This window comes from Oryctolagus cuniculus, chromosome 4, assembly GCF_051225735.1.
Source record: "Oryctolagus cuniculus isolate XC-2025 breed Fujian yellow rabbit chromosome 4, ASM5122573v1, whole genome shotgun sequence".
Taxonomy (NCBI): Eukaryota; Metazoa; Chordata; class Mammalia; order Lagomorpha; family Leporidae; genus Oryctolagus; species Oryctolagus cuniculus.
This window is the reverse complement of record NC_142870.1, coordinates 107,774,895-107,795,074: the sequence shown is the minus strand read 5'-3', so window position 1 is coordinate 107,795,074 and position 20,180 is coordinate 107,774,895. Positions and strand designations below refer to the sequence as shown.

General features: G+C 43.4%; 1 protein-coding gene across 14 annotated transcripts in view; it reads left to right on the top strand.

Moving 5' to 3' along the window:
• Nucleotides 1-20,180, top strand: part of FNDC3B (fibronectin type III domain containing 3B) — a 360,686-nt gene that overhangs the window by 329,186 nt on the left and 11,320 nt on the right. For all 14 annotated transcript variants that reach the window (XM_070072505.2, XM_008266495.5, XM_089330934.1 and 11 more), the window contains 2 exons: nt 13,303-13,469; nt 16,257-16,384. In XM_070072505.2, the coding sequence (XP_069928606.1) occupies nt 13,303-13,469; nt 16,257-16,384 (295 nt within the window). The remainder of the gene's footprint in view (nt 1-13,302; nt 13,470-16,256; nt 16,385-20,180) is intronic.

The following is a 20,180-nucleotide window of genomic DNA, read 5'->3' as shown; positions in this document are numbered from 1 at the left end:
AACCAGTGAGTGAAAGGTCTGTTTGTCTGTCTGTCTATATCTGTCTGTCTGTCTATCTATCTCCCTTTCCTTCTTTCTCTATAACTCTCCCTTTCAAGTAAATAAATAAATCATTTCATTAGATGATTTTATAATATGTCCTACTTGTGTCTAGGTGAAGAGTCAAAGGTAGGTTTAATTGTTTTCACTTACTTTCTTACCTGTCAGCTCTTGAAGGATTGCTTTTGCCAGGAACTTGCTTTTGTCAAGTCACCGTGAACATTTGGAAGTAGAGCTACCAGAGTCAGCCTTGTACAGGTGTACTCTATAGCCATGAATGTAGCGTAAAGAAGCTTAAGGAATATTAACTGTGCATGGTAATTGTCAGACTAGAGTTGAGTTAACTTTTGGCTGCTGACCCATTGCTTTCACATTTTCCCCATCCTTAATAAATAGATTAAACTAGAAGTTGATCTCTGATGCCCTTCATACCTGTTTCACCTTAGAACAACAGATCTTTGTAGATCATTTGTGACCTTATGAATGTTTGGGGTATATTGCTTATTTTTCTTCATGTTTTTAGCTTCTGTTTTACACAAGTAAGGAAATAAGAAGAAACATCCCAGCTTCCCTTAAGAATAACTACTTAGTGTCCAGATCCCTGAAGGCTTGACACCTATCATGTGCTGACTTATGATTTTTTATGTAACTTTCAGTCAGAATATTTGAAATGACCCAGAAATTATGTTTTAAGCTTTCTAAAGGAAGCTTCTCTTTATTGGGCATATACAAAGTGCTAAGCACTGAGAACTTTATCTTCTGCATTACTATTGAATAAAATATGAACTATTTCAAGAAAGATGATAGGGCATCTACCGGAGCCTTCCATCATTTAGGTGAAAAAAAGAGTCCTGTTTTTGATTGATAAGTTGTATTGATTTCAACTTATGATTATTAGAATTTTTATACATGTAAATAAAGGAACGATAATATAAGTATTTCATAGAAAAAGATGACTGAGATAAATCTCTCCCTTTAAGAAGTTCATAGTCTGAAGCCAGTATTGTGGTGCAGTGGGTTAAACTGCTGCTTGCGATACTGGCGCATCCCATATCACAGTGCCAGTTTGAGTGCAGGCTTCTCCACTTCTGATTTGGCTTCCTAATACTGATATAGCTCCTGGAAAAGCTCTCTTGCCCCTACTTTGGAGACTCAGCTGGAGTTTGGCTTCTAGTTTCAGCCTTGCCCAGCCCCAGCTGTTGAGGACATGTGTGGAGTGAACCAGCAGATGAAAGATTGATCTCTCCCTACCCCATCTCTGTCTCTGTCTCTCTGTCACTCTACCCTTTGAATTAATTTTTTTAAGCAAAGAAGCTCACATCCTGGTTGGGAAGGATAGAGCAGACACATGGAAGCAAGTTGTGCTGTGAACAGCTTCAAGATTGACAGTGCGCATTCAGAGTATTCAGTTTTGAGGGAGAATAGAAAAATGAGATCTAAAGTAGCCTTAAAATTAAATGAACAGAGAAGGCAGTGAGTTGGGTGAGTTTTAAAAGGATTCCAGTCTTTTTTTTTTTTTTATTTTTGACAGGCAGAGTTAGAAAGAGAGAGAGAGAGAGAGAAAGGTCTTCCTTTTTCCATTGGTTCATCCCCCAAATGGCCGCTACAGCCAGTGCGCTGCGGCTGGCGCACTGTGCCAATCCGAAGCCAGGAGCCAGGTGCTTCCTCTTGATCTCCCACGCGGGAGCAGGGCCCAAGCACTTGGGCCATCCTCCACTTCCTTCCGGGGCCACAGCAGAGAGCTGGACTGGAAGAGGAGCAACTGGGACTAGAACCTGGTGTGCCGGTGCCGCAGGCGGAGGACTAGCCAAGTGAGCTGCGGTGCAGGCCAGAATTCCAGTCTTATAAGCTCATGCCCGAGACCCTTTAGATGGAGACTGGTGATAAAGACATGGGACTGGACAGAAACGCTGATAAAATTGGCAGTGCACAGGAAGGTGCCCTGTATCTTTCTCCAAGTATCTGCCTCTTTCTATTTTGCTATTTTTAGGCCCCGTGCTGCCCTGGCCACCAAGTCTGGTCCTGTTTCATGTAAATAGAAAGGATCTCAATGGGCATCTTGCCCACACCCTTGCCTCAATGTGCATCAGCCCAGAATTCATCCTAACCACCTGGACTTGCTTTGTTGAAAAAAAATTTTCCCTTTAATAGGACGTATAAAAGGTTTTGACCCACCAGGTTACCTGTCCATATTTATGTAGCAGCCTTAAAGCAGTGCTTCCTATTTATAGCAGTAGTTGATACCTGACAATTAGATTAAGATTATTTGATTGAACATGTTTTCTTGAATTACTAGTATGTGTTAGGTCTCATGATGTTATTCTTTTTTTAATAGAAAATTTTATTTAATAAATATAAATTTTGAAAGTACAATTTTTGGATTATAGTAGTTCTTCCCCCCATAACTACCCTCCCACCCACAAACCATCCTATCTCATGAGGTTATTCTTAAAAGATCAAGCACAGAAGAGCTGAAATGTCTTTAGTTTCCATGCTGTACAAGAAAAATACATCCCCAAAGCAGACATTGCCTAATGCTGCATTAGCCTGGCACTGACACAGTGTGACAGGGTCAGCTTGTCGTGGTAGGGTGGTAGTGCTATGCCACTGATTCAGGAGGTGTGTCTGTGTTGCTGAAATGAGATGTTATGTATGCTACCCTGGCAGAGTTGAAGTTAATACTGATCCTGACCCTCCTGGGTCCGTGTTACCGGTGATCATACACAGCGCTGAGGCAGGAAGAACTACAATTCCAAGAATGTTTATGCTCGTCTGTTGTTCAGGGTTAGTCAGACAGCCAGTGCTTTTAAAGGCAAGGTTCCAGTGAAATTGGGCTGGGGGAAGAGGAATGTCAGAGAGTGGATAATGACCACTTGCTCTCCATTAACTCTGCGTGATGGCTAGGTCGCTGTCCCCTTCAACCAGCAAAATTGGAGGGGCATTGTAATGTTGACAGTGTGACTGCCTGTTTGCTTTAGATGGGGCAGAAATCATCTGCATCTCCACGGGCTTCCAAGTTTCTTTAAACACTGAAAGAAGACACACGAGGCAACTAATAAATGGGGCCTGAGTGTATGGGCACAGAGGGAGGAGGGCATGCTTGTTGTGTGCCTGTCACAGAACAGCCTCCCGCTTCAGCATGAATTAGATGAAAACAGATGGAAGTCAGCTAGCTGAGCTGGGCCCAGCCCGCGAGGTACCCCCAGGCGTCATAGCCTCCTCCCTGGGCCACTCCCCGGATGCGGGGCATTGCTGTATTACCTTCCAGAGGTCAGCTGTGACTGGTCTCAGTGTCAAGCGTAACAAGCTCCAGGTCGGTTCCTGAATTTCTGTATATTCAGAGGCACATCCCTTAACTTCTTTTTGCCTTAGTTTCTCCCTCTACACAATGTAAGTAACACCCATCTCCACTCCTTGATGGATGGGAAAAAACTATTTTCAAAGCATTTCTATTTTTTAGAAAAGGAACATAAAAATGCAGCCTACAGAAAAACTGTTACTAGCTTTAGACCATTTCATGCTAACATATTAGGCACAAGGCCAGGTGAGAGGTGGTAAATACACTATTTGAGATTTTAATTGGACCAGAAGTAGAATTCAAAGTACAATTTTTAGCCTCTTGTTTAGCATGAATAAATAAATAGAATGGGGTGAGGCAGGGCCACTAAAATCAATGTAGGCAAGCAAATCTGGAGAACAGATCTGAAGGCCAAGAATAGGAATGGGAGGCTCCAGGCTCTCAGATGGTCTTTAGACAGTCTAGCCTTGCTTTCCTTGAGTATAAATAAATCTCCATTTTACTTTCTTGGTGTCTAAAGAGCAAACAGCAGCAGGAAAAAAAAAAAAAAAAAAAAGAGATTTTCTTTATTTTTTTGTTGCAAGGAGTTCCTGCCATCAAATAGCTGTAGTAAAATTTCGTTTCTTAGGAAAAGATCATAAAATCTCAACTTACTTACCAGAAAGCATTGCAGCCTTACCACTCAGAGGACAAAAGTCCCAAATACAGTCCGGAACAGAGAGTCAGGAATTAACCCCTTTTCTTGGCACTTTTATGTCAGGCTGTAAACATCACAGCTTGTCTACATTTGGTGTCCTCACGTGGTACCCTCTGCCTCCATGTGGAAATGGTAGGACTTTGTGTTCTTGGCAGAGTGAGGGCGTGTACTGTCCTAAACACCTTCCATCCCCCAATCCACTTGAGTAGCATTGGACATTCACACACAAAATCCATGGAGCCCAGGAAAACTAAGGGGGTAAAAAAGACAATGGCTTGTCCTTGTTGATCAGTACAGCTCTACTTATTAACAACTGTTGATTTGTGTTTTTGTGATATTGTGAAAATGTTTTGAAAGGTGCCGTTTGCAGCCGTTGGTAAACTACAGGACACTTTAGGTCAGCAGATTACATCATTCTGAGGAATTGATATTAATGGGCTGCTGTTAGCTTGTAATGGGCCTAGGGATTATAAGATAGCAACGCGATAGTAAACACAAAAACCTTAGCATGATCCTTCGTTTCTGCTGTGAATTGAGTTGTAAACCATTATGACTTTCTTTCAAAACAAAGCTATTTTAAGGAAACAGATTTTAAAGCTAAATTCTTTGCATATATAAAGAATTATAGAAACATAGTTAGATCAACATTTACTCCATGAAATTATTTGAAATAAATATTTAAAGATGTAACATGATTGAACTTTTTCCATCAGTTGCACTTAGATGTAAAAAAGTCATCTTCTACAATATTAAAGCCTAAATTACTGGAAGTATAGCCTCGTCCTAGAATTTCTTGAAAATGTCCAGAACCTGTTGTTTGCCTTCCTGGTATATGTGTGTTAGGGAGTCATAGAATGTCTTGATTATTTCATTTGGGTCTCATAAAAATCCCCATCAAATGAGCAGGGCAGTTATTGCCTGGCAGTTGAGCATGGAGTTACCTGACTTGTTCACGTTCATGTTTGAGGTCACAGATCTTGTACTCTAGCCAGGGTCTCTGTATCTCTTGGCAACCCACCACCAACCCTGCTCGGGTACCCTGACAGACAAGCAGAATAAACAAAATCATTTTGTTTTCACAGAAACATAGAACTTTTTTTTTTTAAAAGACATTTTACATTCAGAGCAAAAACTAAGATTTCCCATAGACCCACTGCCCTCCTCCACCCCTACCCCTCCGTCCGTAATCAGCGTTCCCTAGCAGAGTGCCATATTTGTTACAGGTGATGAACCTAAACTGACACATCATGATCACCAAAAGTTCATAGTTGACTTCGGGGCCACTCTTGATGCTATGCCTCCAGTGGGTTTAGACCGATGTGCGTAGTGTAACGATGGACAGGTGTGTTATGAAGGGTCTCCACCAGCACAGTGTCACACAGGGTGATCTAGCTACCCTGAACTACATTTTCTTTCTTTTTTTTTTTTTTTTTAGAAAACTTTTGTTTAATAAATATAAATTTCAAAAGTACAACTTTTGGATTATAGCGGTTTTTCCTCCCATAACCACCCTCCCACCCGCAAACCATGCCATCTCCTACTCCCTTTCCCATCCCATTCTTCATTAAGATTCATTTTTAATTATCTTTATATATAGAAGATCAACTTAGTATATACTAAGTAAAGATTTCAACAGATTGCACCCACACAGACCCATGAAGTATAAAGTACTGTTTGAGAACTAGTTTTACCGTTAATTTGCATAGTACAACACATTAAAGACAGAGATCCTACATGGAGAGTAAGTGCACAGTGACTCCTGTTGTTGATTTAACAATTGACACTCTTATTTATGATTTATGATGTTAGTAATCACCCGAGGCTCTTGTCATGAGCTACCAAGGCTATAGAAGCCTTTTGAGTTCACAAACTCCAACCGTATTTAGACAAGGCCATAATCAAAGTGGAAGTTCTCTCCTCCCTTCAGAGAAAGGTAACTCCTTCTTTGATGGCCCATTTTTTCCACTGGGATCTCACTCACAGAGATCTTCCATTTAGGTCATTTTTTTGCCAGAGTGTCTTGGCTTTCCATGCCTGAGAAACTCTCATGGCTTTTTAGCCAGATCCGAATGCCTTAAGGGCTGATTCTGAGGCCAGAGTGCTGTTTAGGGCTTTAGCCATTCTGATTCTGCTGTGTATCCTGCTTCCCATGTTGGGTCGTTCTCTCCTTTTTAATTCTATCAATTATTATTAGCAGACACAGGTCTTATTTATGTGATCCCTTTGACACTTAATGCCATCTTTACGATCAATTATGAACTTAAACTGATCACTATAACTAGTAAGATGGCATTGGTACCTGCCAACTTAATGAGATTTGGAGTCCCATGGCACGTTTCTAGCTCTACCATTAGGGGTAGGTCTGAGTGAGCTTGTACTGAATTGTACATCTCCTCCCTCTCTTATTCACACTCTTATTTTTTTTTAAAGATTTTATTTATTTATTTTGAGAGGTAGAGTTACAGACAGTGAGAGGTAGAGACAGACAGAAAGGTCTTCCTTCCGTTGGTTCACTCCCCAGATGGCCGCAACGGCCGGAGCAGCGCCAGTCTGAAGCCAGGAGCCAGGCACTTCCTCCTGGACTATCATGCGGGTGCAGGTGCCCAATGAATTGGGCCATCCTCTACTGTTTTCCCATGCCATAGCAGAGAGCTGGATTGGAAGAGGGGCAGCCAGGGCTAGAACCAGCACCCATAGAGGATGCCGGCGCTACAGGTGGAGGATTAACCTACTGTGCCACAGAGCCGCCCCCCCCCCAACTCTTATTTTTAACAGGAATCAATTTTCAGTTGAATTTAAACACCTAAAAATAATAGTTAATTATAGATCTGAACCACATTTTCTAAGTCACTTAAAACATTTAAAAATTACTGATAAATCACCAACTTTAAAACCTGTTTGTGCCGGTTACCAGCTTAGTGTTTTGTGTAGAATAGATTACAGTCTAAACTAAGGGCAGCTGGGGGTAAGCCATCCAGAAGTCACTTTGATTGTAAACTTGTAACAACCCACTCAGCCTTCTGCCATGTCTGTTGCTCCCTCCCAAGTAAATATTTTTGTTAGGGAGAGCATTTCCAAAAATACTCAAATTCTCAACATAGTGGCCAGCAGCGACCGGGCCTCCTGCCCCCTGGCCATGCTGTGAACAGCACTTCTTAGCCGGGTTTTGCCAGGACAGGGGATGGTGGTCATGTGCACAGTTTGTCCAGTAAAGAAACCTCAAGGAGTTTGGGCAGCAGGGATTCCATTGTGGGAATGTCCTTCAGGCTTCTCCAACACAGAGAAATCAGGTTCCTCACTCAGGAGCCTTGCTGCTTGGTTGCTGACAATGTAGTGCTGTTCATAATATTTACAGAGTATGAGACATGGTAGTATCTACTGAACATTTGGGAGCTAGGCATGGTGTAGTGGGTTCTCTCATCATCCTGTCATCTAATTCTCACAACAGCCCATGAGATGAGCACTGAGACCTGTTTTTACAGAGGAGGAAACAGTTCACCTGATTATAGGGTCCAAGATTACCAGACCATTGAGCCTGAACTCAAACCCAGGTCATCTGTCCACAAAGCTTGTATCATTACCCACTGTGCTGTACCCTGAGCCCCCCACATGAGTCATGAGTCTGTGTGGGAGGAGCTGTGCAAGGGAGCACCACACCTGTCCTTGTCCTTGGTTCTCATAGGAGCCTGGGGTCATGCCTCTGAAGATACGCGGCCACAGGTAGCAGGGGTTGGGGTGGAGAAGAAGAGGCCTTGCCGGGATGGGCCCAGGGTTCCTGGGCCACCTTTAAGGAGCTATGGTAGCACAGCAGGTGCCTGTGGCTAAATACCTCAGCTGGACTGATGGCCAAATGACTTAGTGACTGTTGCTCACATATACTGTTCCAGGAACCATGCCGCCTGCTGTGCACACAGACGTTATTTCACTGTTGATCCTGTTGGCACAGGAGCACTCATGTAATGAAAATAACAGAGTAAACATTGCATTTTTACTCTGTGGCCACCAAATTAGATTGGTGATTTATTTGGGGGAAGAGCAGACAGTCTTTCGTAGGGTATAATAGGCAGAAAAACATCACAAATTTAGATTGAAATATTCCTGCTTGGTCGTAAGCAGGTGATGACCCCAGTAACCTGGAGGGAAGCCTGCATGGCAGGGGCTGAGAGCCATAGAACGCTCATGGCAGGGGACTTTAGCCTGACTCGGATCTCTAAAAGATGACCTTTGGCACTCGTGGTACTGAGTTTGGAGCCTTTTACTCTTAAACAGCCCAAGAGCTAAATGCTATCCCTGTTCTACAGATGGGTGAAACTGACACTTAGCGAGGGCAAGTCATTGGGCAGCAAGGGACACAGCTGAGAAAGGATTCCAAGTGCCTGTGTTCTGCCACCTCCCACCAACAGTAGTGAGGGCCAGCAGAGGTGTGAAGGATGGTCCAGCCCTTGTCCCTTATAAAGCACAGATGTGACGCAGGGTCAGGTCGGTGCATCCCTGTGTCCTGGGCCACACCTGCCCTCAGAACCGAGGCATCAAGGATGAGTGAGGGCTCTCCACGTCTCCCGCTGCCCCAGGTCCCCGTTCCCAGTTGATTCCTCCCCGTTTTCAGACACCCCTTTCCCTTTGCCAGGGGATCCAGCATTGCCCAGTTGGGTTTCTTTTTTTTTTCTTTTCTTTTTTTTTTTTCCAGTTGGGTTTCTTCCCCGGGGCCCAAGCAGTGCATAATACCCCTTTTGTCAGGCGTTGGCTGTGACTCCATGTCCCAGAGCCTGTGGGGCATCAACACTCAGAGGCCAGTCTCTGACCCTGGGCACTCCCCTCCCCTGGGGAGGGGCAAGATGAGGAGAGCCGAGCAGGTGCTGCCTTGTTGTGAGCTCTGGGTCCTTGCTTGCATCCGGAATGTGGGATCTACCTGCAGTCACTGCAGGTGTTAGGATGTTTGATATGTTTCCTTCTGTCACAAGCAATGGATTTTAAAATGAGGTTTTTAAAAATATATGTATACATACAGGAACAACAAAAAATCAATTGGCTGTTTGTAAAACAAGTATTAGATGAAAATTTTAATCTTCCTCAGAACAGCTCTAGCCACGTGCTTGTTAACCTACAGAGCTTCCTAAGGGGCCACTGTGCAAATGGCCATAAGTCATTGGCTCCTGAGAAAGCACGAAGAGTCTCTTCTGCTGTCCCTTAGAATGATGGGGCTCGGGGAGGGATGACACTCTTCTCCCATTGGCTTTGTGGCTTTTAAGTCTTGGTTGGTCTTTATTCTGTGGTATTTGAGGAGCAGAGGGAAACAGGAGCTACAGTCAGCTTGGCATTGAATGTTAAAGCCTTTACCAGAAAGAAGTTGAGGATCCACAAACATGGTCTGTGACGTTGGCCTACTCCATGTCAGGGGCCTGGGTCTGTGTAAGGAGCCAGAGGCTCATCCCCAGCACAGTGCTCTGTGGATGCGTTCCTGCAGCTTCTTCCTGCCAGACTCAGTCTCCTGGACAGAGCCCACAGCGCAGGGCCGAGCCGCCGTGGCGCCTGGCCTGCAGGGTGGCCTCTCTCACCACGCGAAAGAAAGGAAGCAACCCTGTGTTAATTGCTGACATGATGCCGCTGGTCACTTAGAAGGGAGAGTTGAGTCATTTTTAGAATCCTGCCTTCTTAGCTATATAAAATGATTATAACTAACATGTTTTGAGTGAGCATTAGTTACATACGAGGCTGGTTTGGGTGCTTTTATTAACTCCTCTAATCCTCCCCACCACTGCATGTGATACATTCCATCACTCCTCTTACCATAAGAGGAGAAACTGAGGCACCGAGAAGCCACAGATGTGCTGGTGTTCCTCAACTACAGAGCCCCCGGTGGTCTCAGAACCTGTCCTTTTCAAGGGCCTGACAAGTTTCCAGCTCTTCTGGGGTGTAGAGGAAACAAAAACCCAGTGTAACCCCGTGAAGTTTTCCACATTAAAGTCCTTAAAACAAAGAAAGTGTTCAAAATAGCTTTTCGTACGAAGACCATACTTTCAGAAACCTAAAACTGTGAGGAGAGATTTTATAAAGGAGTTGGCTGTCTGGTTTTTAAGCTGACTTCTATGTAATGTGTACCTAGAATCTGTTAACTTCGGCTTTTGGTGAACTTTTTTTTTCTTTTTTACTATGTGAAAGGCACAATGTCTTTATTGGTAAGTGTTCTTTTGTTTTTATAGTGTTTTAGAGTTTTTTGTTTTTTAAAACTTTTATTTAATAAATATAAATTTCCAAAGTACAACTTTTGGATTATAAGCAGCTTTTTCCCCCCATAACCTCCCTCCCACGCGCAACCATCCCATCTCCCACTCCCTCTCCATTCCATTCACATCAAAATTCATTTTCAATTGTCTTTATATACAGAAGATCAATTTAATATACAGTGAATGTCTTTTGTTGAAAAGACCAAATGAGATGAACTTAGGATTGACTATGATAAGCATTCTCCATGTTGTGAGGAAGGGTTGATAGCACATCTTTCTCATCTCTCATACCCTATCATCGCGTTCCTTTCTGCTCTTGTCTCTTATGAAGACGGGATGGGGGAGGCATGGAAGTGGGCCAAGTGTGAAGGTCTGAGTCACCTGCAGCCTTGCTGCCTGCACCTGTCGTGGCTCCCTGTGGCCCTTGGTCACCTCAGAGTGAGGTCCTCTAAAGCATGGAGTATGCCCAGCTCACATCACTATGCAGCGCTTCTGAACCTGGGCCTAGGTGTCCACCTTAGGACAGCCAAGAAGACAAGCTATCTCTATTTTCCCAGGTGACCTTTTGGTGTGGGGATTAGGACTGTCGATGTTTGGCTTATCATGGACTGTTTTCCCCAAAAGTCTTAGGATTCCTGATGTCTCCCCACCCCCCAACCCTACCCCAGCCTGTGCCATGCCTGTGATCTCCCTCCCTGCTTGTCCTGGGGCTCTGTACTTGGTTGATTACATGAATTAGTTGCCATCTCCATCCACTGCTCCCATATTCAGTTTGAGAACAAAATAACCCAACTCTGCCCCCTCCAGGAATTTCTTCCTATACCCTTTTTTCAGGGGAAGGAGGTCAGACAAGGCAGTGCCAGTGTTCACAAGAGCAGCAAGCAGTTCAAGACTTACTGTTGCAGAGACATCAGTGGGCTAAATTAAAGGACTGGTCAGTCACAAGCTTATTCTAGAACAGTCTAGAAAGACGGAGTGTCCGTTTCCCTCCCATCCTCAGCTCCCTTCTGCTGGGAGCACCCAGCTGCTAGTTCCCAGCTTCGTCTCCAGGCAGGATTGGGCTACATGCAGGGCCTTCTGCAGCTGCCTACTTCGGCCACACTGAAAGCGGCATGATGAAACGTTGAGCCTGAATTCCCCTGCGGTCACGTCTCCTTCAGAACTTTCACAGTTGGTGACACAGGGCAGCATTTCTTGTATTTGTAAGTAACGCTATCTTGGGACATGAATAAATCCTAATGGCAAAATGTAAGATTTCTCATTACTAGCAGTTTTTTCCCATGACGCCCTTTATAAATTGGAATGCAGTTTTAAAGGATTAATAAATGCTTTGGTACAGGAGCAAAATGGATGTTTGGGGGACAACGAATAGCTCTTGCAGAGACACTGGGTTTTGATGGATTTTGAAACTGCTGCGTATGCTACTTGCTCAATTTAGGTTATACTGCGAAATTAGAGGCCTGAGTCTGCTTTGGGAAGTGTCTTTCGGATGGGTGCTGCCTGCATCCACCAGTGATTGGGCACATACACATATCAGACTAGGAAATCCTCTCCTTAGAGTGCATGGCAGGAAAGCAGTGTGCTTCCTCACCATTTTCCCCAACTGCTTTACAGACGGTGCTTTGGGGCAAGTTTGAAGTGAAGATGTGACATGTTCACTCCTTAACCCATAACTTCCATTTGTGTAGAATAAAGGATAATCACGCCCGCCAGAGATTTAGGCCAGGTGAGGCCAGGTTAATGAATAGCCGTTTGCTTGCCTCCAGCCTCAACGAGGGTATCTTCATTACAGCCGTCATATGTCAGGTGTGCTGAGCAGGTTGCCATGGTACCCGTGAGTTTCCTCTGGACTCTGGCTTTCTCTGAAATCAAAAACGCCCAGCGTCCAGTCAGAGGCATTTGCATCCACAGCAAAGGAGACACAACACAGGAAGGTGGAATGACAAGGACTGAGAACTCAGTTGGAAAGGCGGAGGAACACATGGGTGCTGAGCATTGACTCCAAGCCTTTTTGTGCAGGATTTTAATCCTTCTGCAAATCTGTAGGCACCCATGTGTCAGTCCTTTCATCGGCATATAGAAAAGATGCCGCTGTCCTCAGAAAGCCCTGCCCACTCACAGGACCAACTAACCCACTCTTACTCATCTTTCCATGCAGCAGATGGTCAAGAAATGTTTGCTAAATGAATGCATTAATTCTGCTTACCCCATAGGCCAAATGGACGCAGGAGTCAGACATTTGAATTGTGATTCTGTCACTAACCAACTTGGAGTTGTAACTGGAGACAGTGTGGCAAGGCCCTGGAAGTGTAAAATCAGTTACTTAACTGGGGGAAAGGCTGTGTGGTTGAATTAGCTCATGTAGTGGGGGCTGGTGTTGAGGTGTAGTGGGTAAAGCCTCCGCCTTAGGTTTCAGCATTCCTATATAGACACCAGTTCATATCCCTGCTTCTCTGCTTCCCATCTAGCTCCCTGCTAATGGGCCTGGGAAAACAGTAGAGGATGGCCCAAGTGCTGGGCCCCAGCACCCACGTGGGAGACCTGGAAGAAGCTCTTGACTCCTGGCTTCCTGGTCTGGCCCAGCCCAGGCCATTGTGGATATTTGGGGAGTGAACTAACATATGAAATATTCTCTCTCTCTCCCTCCCTCCCTCCCTCCTTCACTCTCTCCCTCCTTCCCTCTCTCTCTCTCTCCCTCTCTCTAAATCTGCCTTTCAAATAAATAAATACATCTTTTAAAAAAAAGAATCCTGATCCAGCAGATTCAGACCCTGAATCTAATAAAAATCCTGATATACTTGCATAGTTGTTATTTATAAAACTTGACAGATTACAGTTTTTTAAGAAAAAAAATGGTGACAGTACTTTGTAGTTAATTTAAGCATAATGTAGCAACTAGAAGCTTAATGTAGCAACTAGTTGATTCTTAGCTGAATGAAAAGCATTCACCAAGCTGGCCTAACCCGTTCCACTAGTTTCATTGTAATTAATTCCTTGTCATGAGTGGAGGTTCAGATGGCTAACAGACCTGCTTCTTCCTCTAGGTTTATTTCAATCTACAGAGGACCCAGCCACACCTACAAGGTGCAGAGACTGACGGAATTCACTTGCTACAGCTTCAGGATCCAGGCCGCCAGCGAGGCTGGGGAGGGGCCCTTCTCAGAAACCTACACCTTCAGCACAACCAAAAGTATCCCCCCCACCATCAAAGGTTTGTAGGCAGTGTGCTGTGTGAGCTTGAGAAAATGTTAGACTTCAGAGGAGGCTCAGTCCTGACCTTTACCATGCCTAATAGTCGCAAGATAGCATCCGAGGAACATTCCAGAAGAGAAGTTTGGGCAATGGAGAAAGGAGAGAGCCTGGCAGATGATGGCTTTTTATCAAGTGTGCCTGCGTCTGCGTTACAAATACTGTGGTGTGACATTCTCACCCCACAGGTGATTGACAGGTTAGAGTGAGTATAGAGTGAATCCCTGGGGCTGGGGCACACGAGACACCAAGCTCCCCCCACAGAAGGTTTGTGCATGCTGTTTCCCGGACACGCAGGGAGCAGAGGTTGCTGGTGCCCAGAGAGCATGCACTGCCTTAGGCACTGCAGCGGCCTGTTCCTCTCGGCCCTCAGCCCCTGCTGTGGAGAGCGGCCCTTGGATAACTGCAGCACTGGCTGATCTGCTCTTCTTGGGATTTATCTAAAGGTTTGTGAGTGACCGCTTTCCTCCTCTGCCCCATTAGTGGGATCAGGTATCACAGAAGCCTTGGGACCCTGTGCATCCAAATCTTTTCCTCCAGCTTGCAAGGCAAGTGAACAAAAGCTATTCTGCACAGACTCCCCTCTCCCAGGTCTGCTACCGTTCCCCCTCTAGTTCCAGCCATGGATGCTGTCTGGGCAGCAGACTGGCAGGACAGGGCCAACAGCAGCAGGAGCTTGTTCAGCCCTCATGGGCTCCTGAGGCTCTGCCTTCTTGCCTAGATACCTGGCTCTTGCGGAGATCCCTGCGGCTGATCTGTAGAGAGTAGGAAGCAGTAGCAGTTTTATTCGGTTGCTCCTCAGAATGACCCAAGGCTGGCAGTTGGAGGGGTGCACACAACCTGTGGGAAAGGTCCCTGCATGTGCCTGGCTTCAGGAGCAAGGCCATTTGGTTCACTGGTTCCACATGAAGGAGCTGTGCCAACTACTAGCAGGATGGGAGTCAATTACAGTGGGGTGCGGGGGAGCGGGGAGAGGCGGGCCTCCAGAACCTGGGTCAAGATTGGGCTTAGATTCTCCAAAGGTTCCTCATGGCTCCTTCCAAGACTGGTTAATGGTGCGTACCTCCTCCCTGCTTCCCTGCCCTGCAGGCACTTTGGCAGGGCTTCTTTTGGGACTGACTGGTATAAATGTACACCCACATGCACGGCCTTGCTGGGTCACCTGGGAAGCAGATGCCCAGGCCCCTGACTTCCTCTGTCAGCTGTAACAGAGATGATTCCTCAACATACTGTGGCAACTAGGTTAGTTGGTCCCAAGGAAGGATTGCTACATTTACAACTAGCAAACTTTAAAAGTTTCCCCAGTATTAACAAGCACTGGCTTTGCCTTTTAGAAGGATTCTTGTTGGGGTATTCCTTTTGTGGGCATAGAACAGTGCATCGATAGCCCTTGTGTTTCATGGTACTTTCACTTTGGCAGGGTAGTTGGCTCACCCTTCCGTGTGACCAGGTTGTCTTTCGCTCTAAGATTCAGGAAATTGTTGTCTTAGCTGGAGACTGTTTAGTCTAATAAGATGCCTTATTAAGTTCTGCCATCAATTGCATGGGGTTTGGGCCAAGTAATTCCAGCAGAGGCTCACTTTCTTTCTCTAAAACAATCTTAACACAGAATGGCAAGGAAACCATTGCTTCTAAAGAACAGCATATAATTGGAAATTAAATTGTAAGGGAGGGGTCAGAGAGAGGAGTTATGCATTCTAGTTTTAAAATTTTAAAATATATTGACTCAAGCTACAGACATATAAGCTGTAAAAAAATCTTTTTTTAAGTCTTAATATTTTAAGTGCTTTACTGCAGACTAATATAATTTAGTTTTAAATGAGATGATGGCTCCAGGAGCTGAAAAATAAACTGAAAGAATGTAAATATATTATAGCTTAAAGGTTGCAGTGCTGCCCCTTCTCAGGCACTTTTCCTGTCAGTCACTTGCTCCTGAACCCCTTAGTGTCCCGCAAGGATGTGCCCCTTCCCTCTCCTCTCTTGTCCTCTCTACTCCACCACCCTGTTAATCTGCCTGATGTCCCATTTCTTTGTGTATTAGTCTCATTCCTTGCTTTTCCCTTGCCTTAAGATCTTAAGTTCCTTGAAAACAGGATGAGTCTTACCTGTTTTTGCATTCTCCAGAATAGCTAGTACAGGCCTAAGCCTTAGAAGGTGCTCAAGAGCCATAGGGAAAAATAAATTTACATATTTTAAAAATGCAGGCCTAGGCCGGCGCCGCGGCTCACTTGGCTAATCCTCCGCCTGCAGCGCCAGCACCCCGGGTTCTAGTCCCAGTTGGGGCACCGGATTCTGTCCCGGTTGCTCCTCTTCCAGTCCAGCTCTGTGCTGTGCCCCAAGTGCTTGGGCCCTGCACCCGCATAGGAGACCAGGAGAAGCACCTGGCTCCTGGCTTCGGATTGGCACAGTGCGCCGACCATAGCAGCCATTTAGGGGGTGAACCAATGGAAGGAAGACCTTTCTCTCTCTCACTGTATAACTCTAAATCAAAAAATAAAATAAAATATAAATAAATAAATGTGCAGGCCTAGCTGGATTTTTCATCAGTGGCTTTCTAGTCACAAAGTAACTTCTTGGTGCTTAAAGAGCATTTTACTGGTTTTATGGGAAGGTAGGCAAGTAACCCCTAACCTGTGAAGGGCAGACACAGGTGTGAACTCACTCTTCGAGTTCCTATTAATAGTAATAGAATGTTAACTGTTAATATGACTCTGAATTTTGAGCTTGAATGTGTGGATTTGTGTTTCAGCACCTCGAGTAACACAGTTGGAAGGAAATTCATGTGAGATTTTATGGGAGACAGTCCCACCAATGAAAGGCGACCCTGTTAACTACATTCTGCAGGTATTGGTTGGAAGAGAATCTGAGTACAAACAGGTAAGAATCAGTGTGCATGGCATGTGTGCAGCTGGTCAAAGGCTGGCTCCTTGCTTCTGCCCATTGCCATGAATGAATGATTCAGTGAGCTACATTTTTCTTAAAATTAATGATCAAAACATGTGGTTGTTACCTTATTCTTCAGGGTATATAGGTCCTTCACATTTCATTTTATATAGAGTAATGTTCATGTTAAAATTTCTGTTCTCAGGCACAAGTTGTAAAGTTTTGTGTGTTTTTATTTGATATTGACAGTACTATTTGCAGATATCAAAGTCTGTATGTAATTGAAAACCAAAGAGCCAATTGTTTTACAATAGAGTAGGTAATCTCAATCTAACTACTGAAGCCTATGTCCTATCTGCCTTTTTATAGAAGTTACAGTGGAAGGCTAAGGGGAGAGCTGTGACTTAGAAGCTTCATTGTTTGTCACCCTTAATGTGTATGAGAAAACACCTGTTAAAATGCTTGGACCATAATCTAAGTAGGGAGATTCTAAAAGTCACCTAATAAAACTATGCAAGAATGAATGTAATTAGAATATGGCCAGATAATCTGATTTTCATTATTTTTCACACCTGTCATTAATTCTTCCAAAGTGACCCATTATCAGGTCCACAGCTACAAAGGGATTCAGATACTCTGTAGGCTTCTATAATGTACTTAACAACTATTTTTTTGAAATCAGGACAAACTGCCATTCATTCCCTCAGGAAACAGAGACCCATTCCTTTAAACAGGGCCATTCATTTATGGTGAAATCAGAATGGTGAAGATAAATAAATACCCCCCACCCTCCAAAACATGAGCATCATTTCTGAAGCTCAGGGAGTCTAGATACACGGGGGAAGTAGAAAACAGTTTCTTTTACTTGTTGGTGTTTCTCTTGTAATAACAAAAAAATACTTGCCAAAGAAATATATTAAAATATTTTTGGATGTTTTGCTATACTTTATTAATATCACATCAGGTGAAAGATTGAATTGTCTTAAACACATTTTGCAAATACTTTCTCTTCAATGAGACATCTATGAGTATTGACTCATATCCATGGATAATGTCACCAAAATTTGTCATCATTCCTCTTTAAGAGTAAAGAGACTATTGTTTCACTTTCCAGTCTCATTTTATACAGTAGTCCCATTTCAGAATAAATAACTTCACAGGTTTAGTAATTGTTTCTTCTCACCAGAAAGATGTGGTTGGTTTTAGGAGCCCAGCTCAAATGGAGAGCAGAGAGTTTTCTGCAGCAGATTCAGTTACCTTTAATGCCAGTAGCATTGTCCCATTCCATAATGTTGTAGAAATACTTAAAATATGAGGTGTTAGGAAATTTCACAGTATATCATTTGGCACTCCATAATAATTCATTTCCCAAGAGTGCATTCATTGCATGTTCGTCATTGTGTTTTTAAAACTTTTTATTCCATGTACTATGCTTTTCCTCCTGTTCTTGGAAAAATGTTCCTGATTCTCAAATTACAGTGACTGCTGTTTCACATTAGAAAATCAGTATTTGCTCAGTATCTGTACATGTCAGATATTGTCAAAATGAAGGGCAATCTGTTCAGTAACTTAGGTTTTATTAGACTGGATGTTTGAATATGCTGTTTGTTTAATGTTGTATATTTGGACTCATGGACATATAAATACTAACATAATGTGCAATCACATGTACACTTGTGATAAACAGTTAAACCAGTGTTTCTTGTTGAAAACAGGTGGAAACGCAGTACTACAGGGCAGGCTCAGTGGGTGGGGATTAGCATCCTTCATCTGTTCATGTGTTTCCTACATTACCAGGAAATGATTAAGGCTAGTAGTGGTGCATCAGAAGCCACAATTTAGTCCGGCACAATTTGTACTGGATTTTGTTTTGTTTTGCTGTTTTTTGTTTTGAAGGGGTTGGGGGTGGGGTTTCATCGTCTTCCTTTTCAGTAAGCATTAACTTAAACATGATGTTTTGAGTACTTCTTTCACTTGTTCTGGACGTGAGATGGGGGATGAAACATATTTATATTGTGTGTGCAGAGCAATGGTTAAAATAATTACAGTCCCGGAATAACAGACAATAGGCTTTGAATTCATAGGGATAAAGCAAAAGAAAATGAGAGGTAATCACTGGTCCATCCCAGAGCCATAGGCTCTTAGGGTGCACTGTGCACATTGCAATCACAGCACTCGTCTGACAGGTTCCACTAATGTGCAGGCTTCTGCGACTCATTTTTGTTTTTTGAAGACTGGCACGTAGTTGGGCACTCACTAAATGTTTCTTACATGTATAAAAGGGGCAATTTCAAAGTCACAGGTTATTTGTCCTTGCAGTGGTGATGAAAGTCAATTTCACCATGGAATAGATTTAGAAGTGATGTTCGTAACAGGTGAAACAGAAAGTCACCACCATAGGAGGGTGTCTTCCCCCCCAGCCCTGCCCAGTCTTAGTTTTATAGCAACACTTGACAAGGCCCATGACCTTTCTGAAGTTTTGCTTGAAGCATTAACTTTAACTTTGCATGGTTCTAGTTGGTTAGCTATTTTTCTTGAGTTATCTTTTTCTCTTCAGTTACCATAAGGTGGGCAGGCAGCTGGTTGTAATTTTTTTTTTTTGTTTATAATTATTAAAGAGTAAATGTTCTTACCCGAAATTTTACTCTGCATTAGAATGCATGCATATGTTGGATTGATTTTTTTATTATTTAATAAGTATTGCAAGCACAAGACTTTTTAAGAAAACTTACAATTTCTTTTCAAACAGTATTAATTATAAGCTTTCTTGAAAGGGATGGAAATTATATCTGTGTAAATGTGACTGACAGGTTTTGTTTGTTTGTTTGTTTTACATTATGCTATAGCCAGTTTGGTATATAAATAAGAAGTAAGGCAAAAATGAGTTATACTCATATTCCTATACAGACAGCAAAAATACTTATAAAGTATACTGAATATAAGCCTTGAAGGTAAGGGTCAACAAAGTACAACAGATCATTACCTTTTAGCAGTCAAAATATGTGGCAAAATTACTGAAAGTCTAGGTGCTTGGGTTTGTTGCCTTGAGAAGAAAACCTTTGCAGGATCTGAAAATCTGTGGAGCTCCATGTTTAATGTGATGGATTCTCTGCATAAATATATTTATGATGTTGAAATGTATTTTTAATTCTTTGTGGTATCACAAAAGGTACTTTGAGGAAATATCTGCTGTTAACCAAATTCTTTCGAAGTCTTGAGCCTACAGCAACATCCTAGACCTCCATGTTGTTTTTTGTGAATTTCAGCTCTGTTTGCTAACACAGAAATTGAGCAGTGAGGTTATCACAACCTCATAGCATAATTTCTTCTGTTTGCAGGAGGCCTGAGCACAAAATAAAAATAGAGAGATCTTTACAAGCCATCATTTGTTTCACTGATGCTTAGGATTTTTTTTTTTTTTTTTAGATTTCCAGGTCCCTTTAAGTATCTGATGACACTTGTGACCATACATGGCATCCAGTTAAAACTTTGTATAAAATTAACTTCATGTTCAATTTCCAAATGTCCAGGTGTAGGACCCCTGGAGTTTTGACACTGTGAGTTGCTTTGTTTTGAGGGGGAAGCCAGGCAGAGTCAGGCAGTGGTCCTAGTGACTGTTGACTATGGCCTATTGGGATGAACAAAGCAACCCTAAAAGAAGCAGTTCACTAGCGGTGGCCTTCCCTGTCCTTCTGGGCTCAAGGACACAGTTACCTGCCCATCACTATGCCCACAAGCAGATTCCCTCTTGGGGTGGGGCACAGGGGTGGCAGGAGCACAAGCGTGCCTC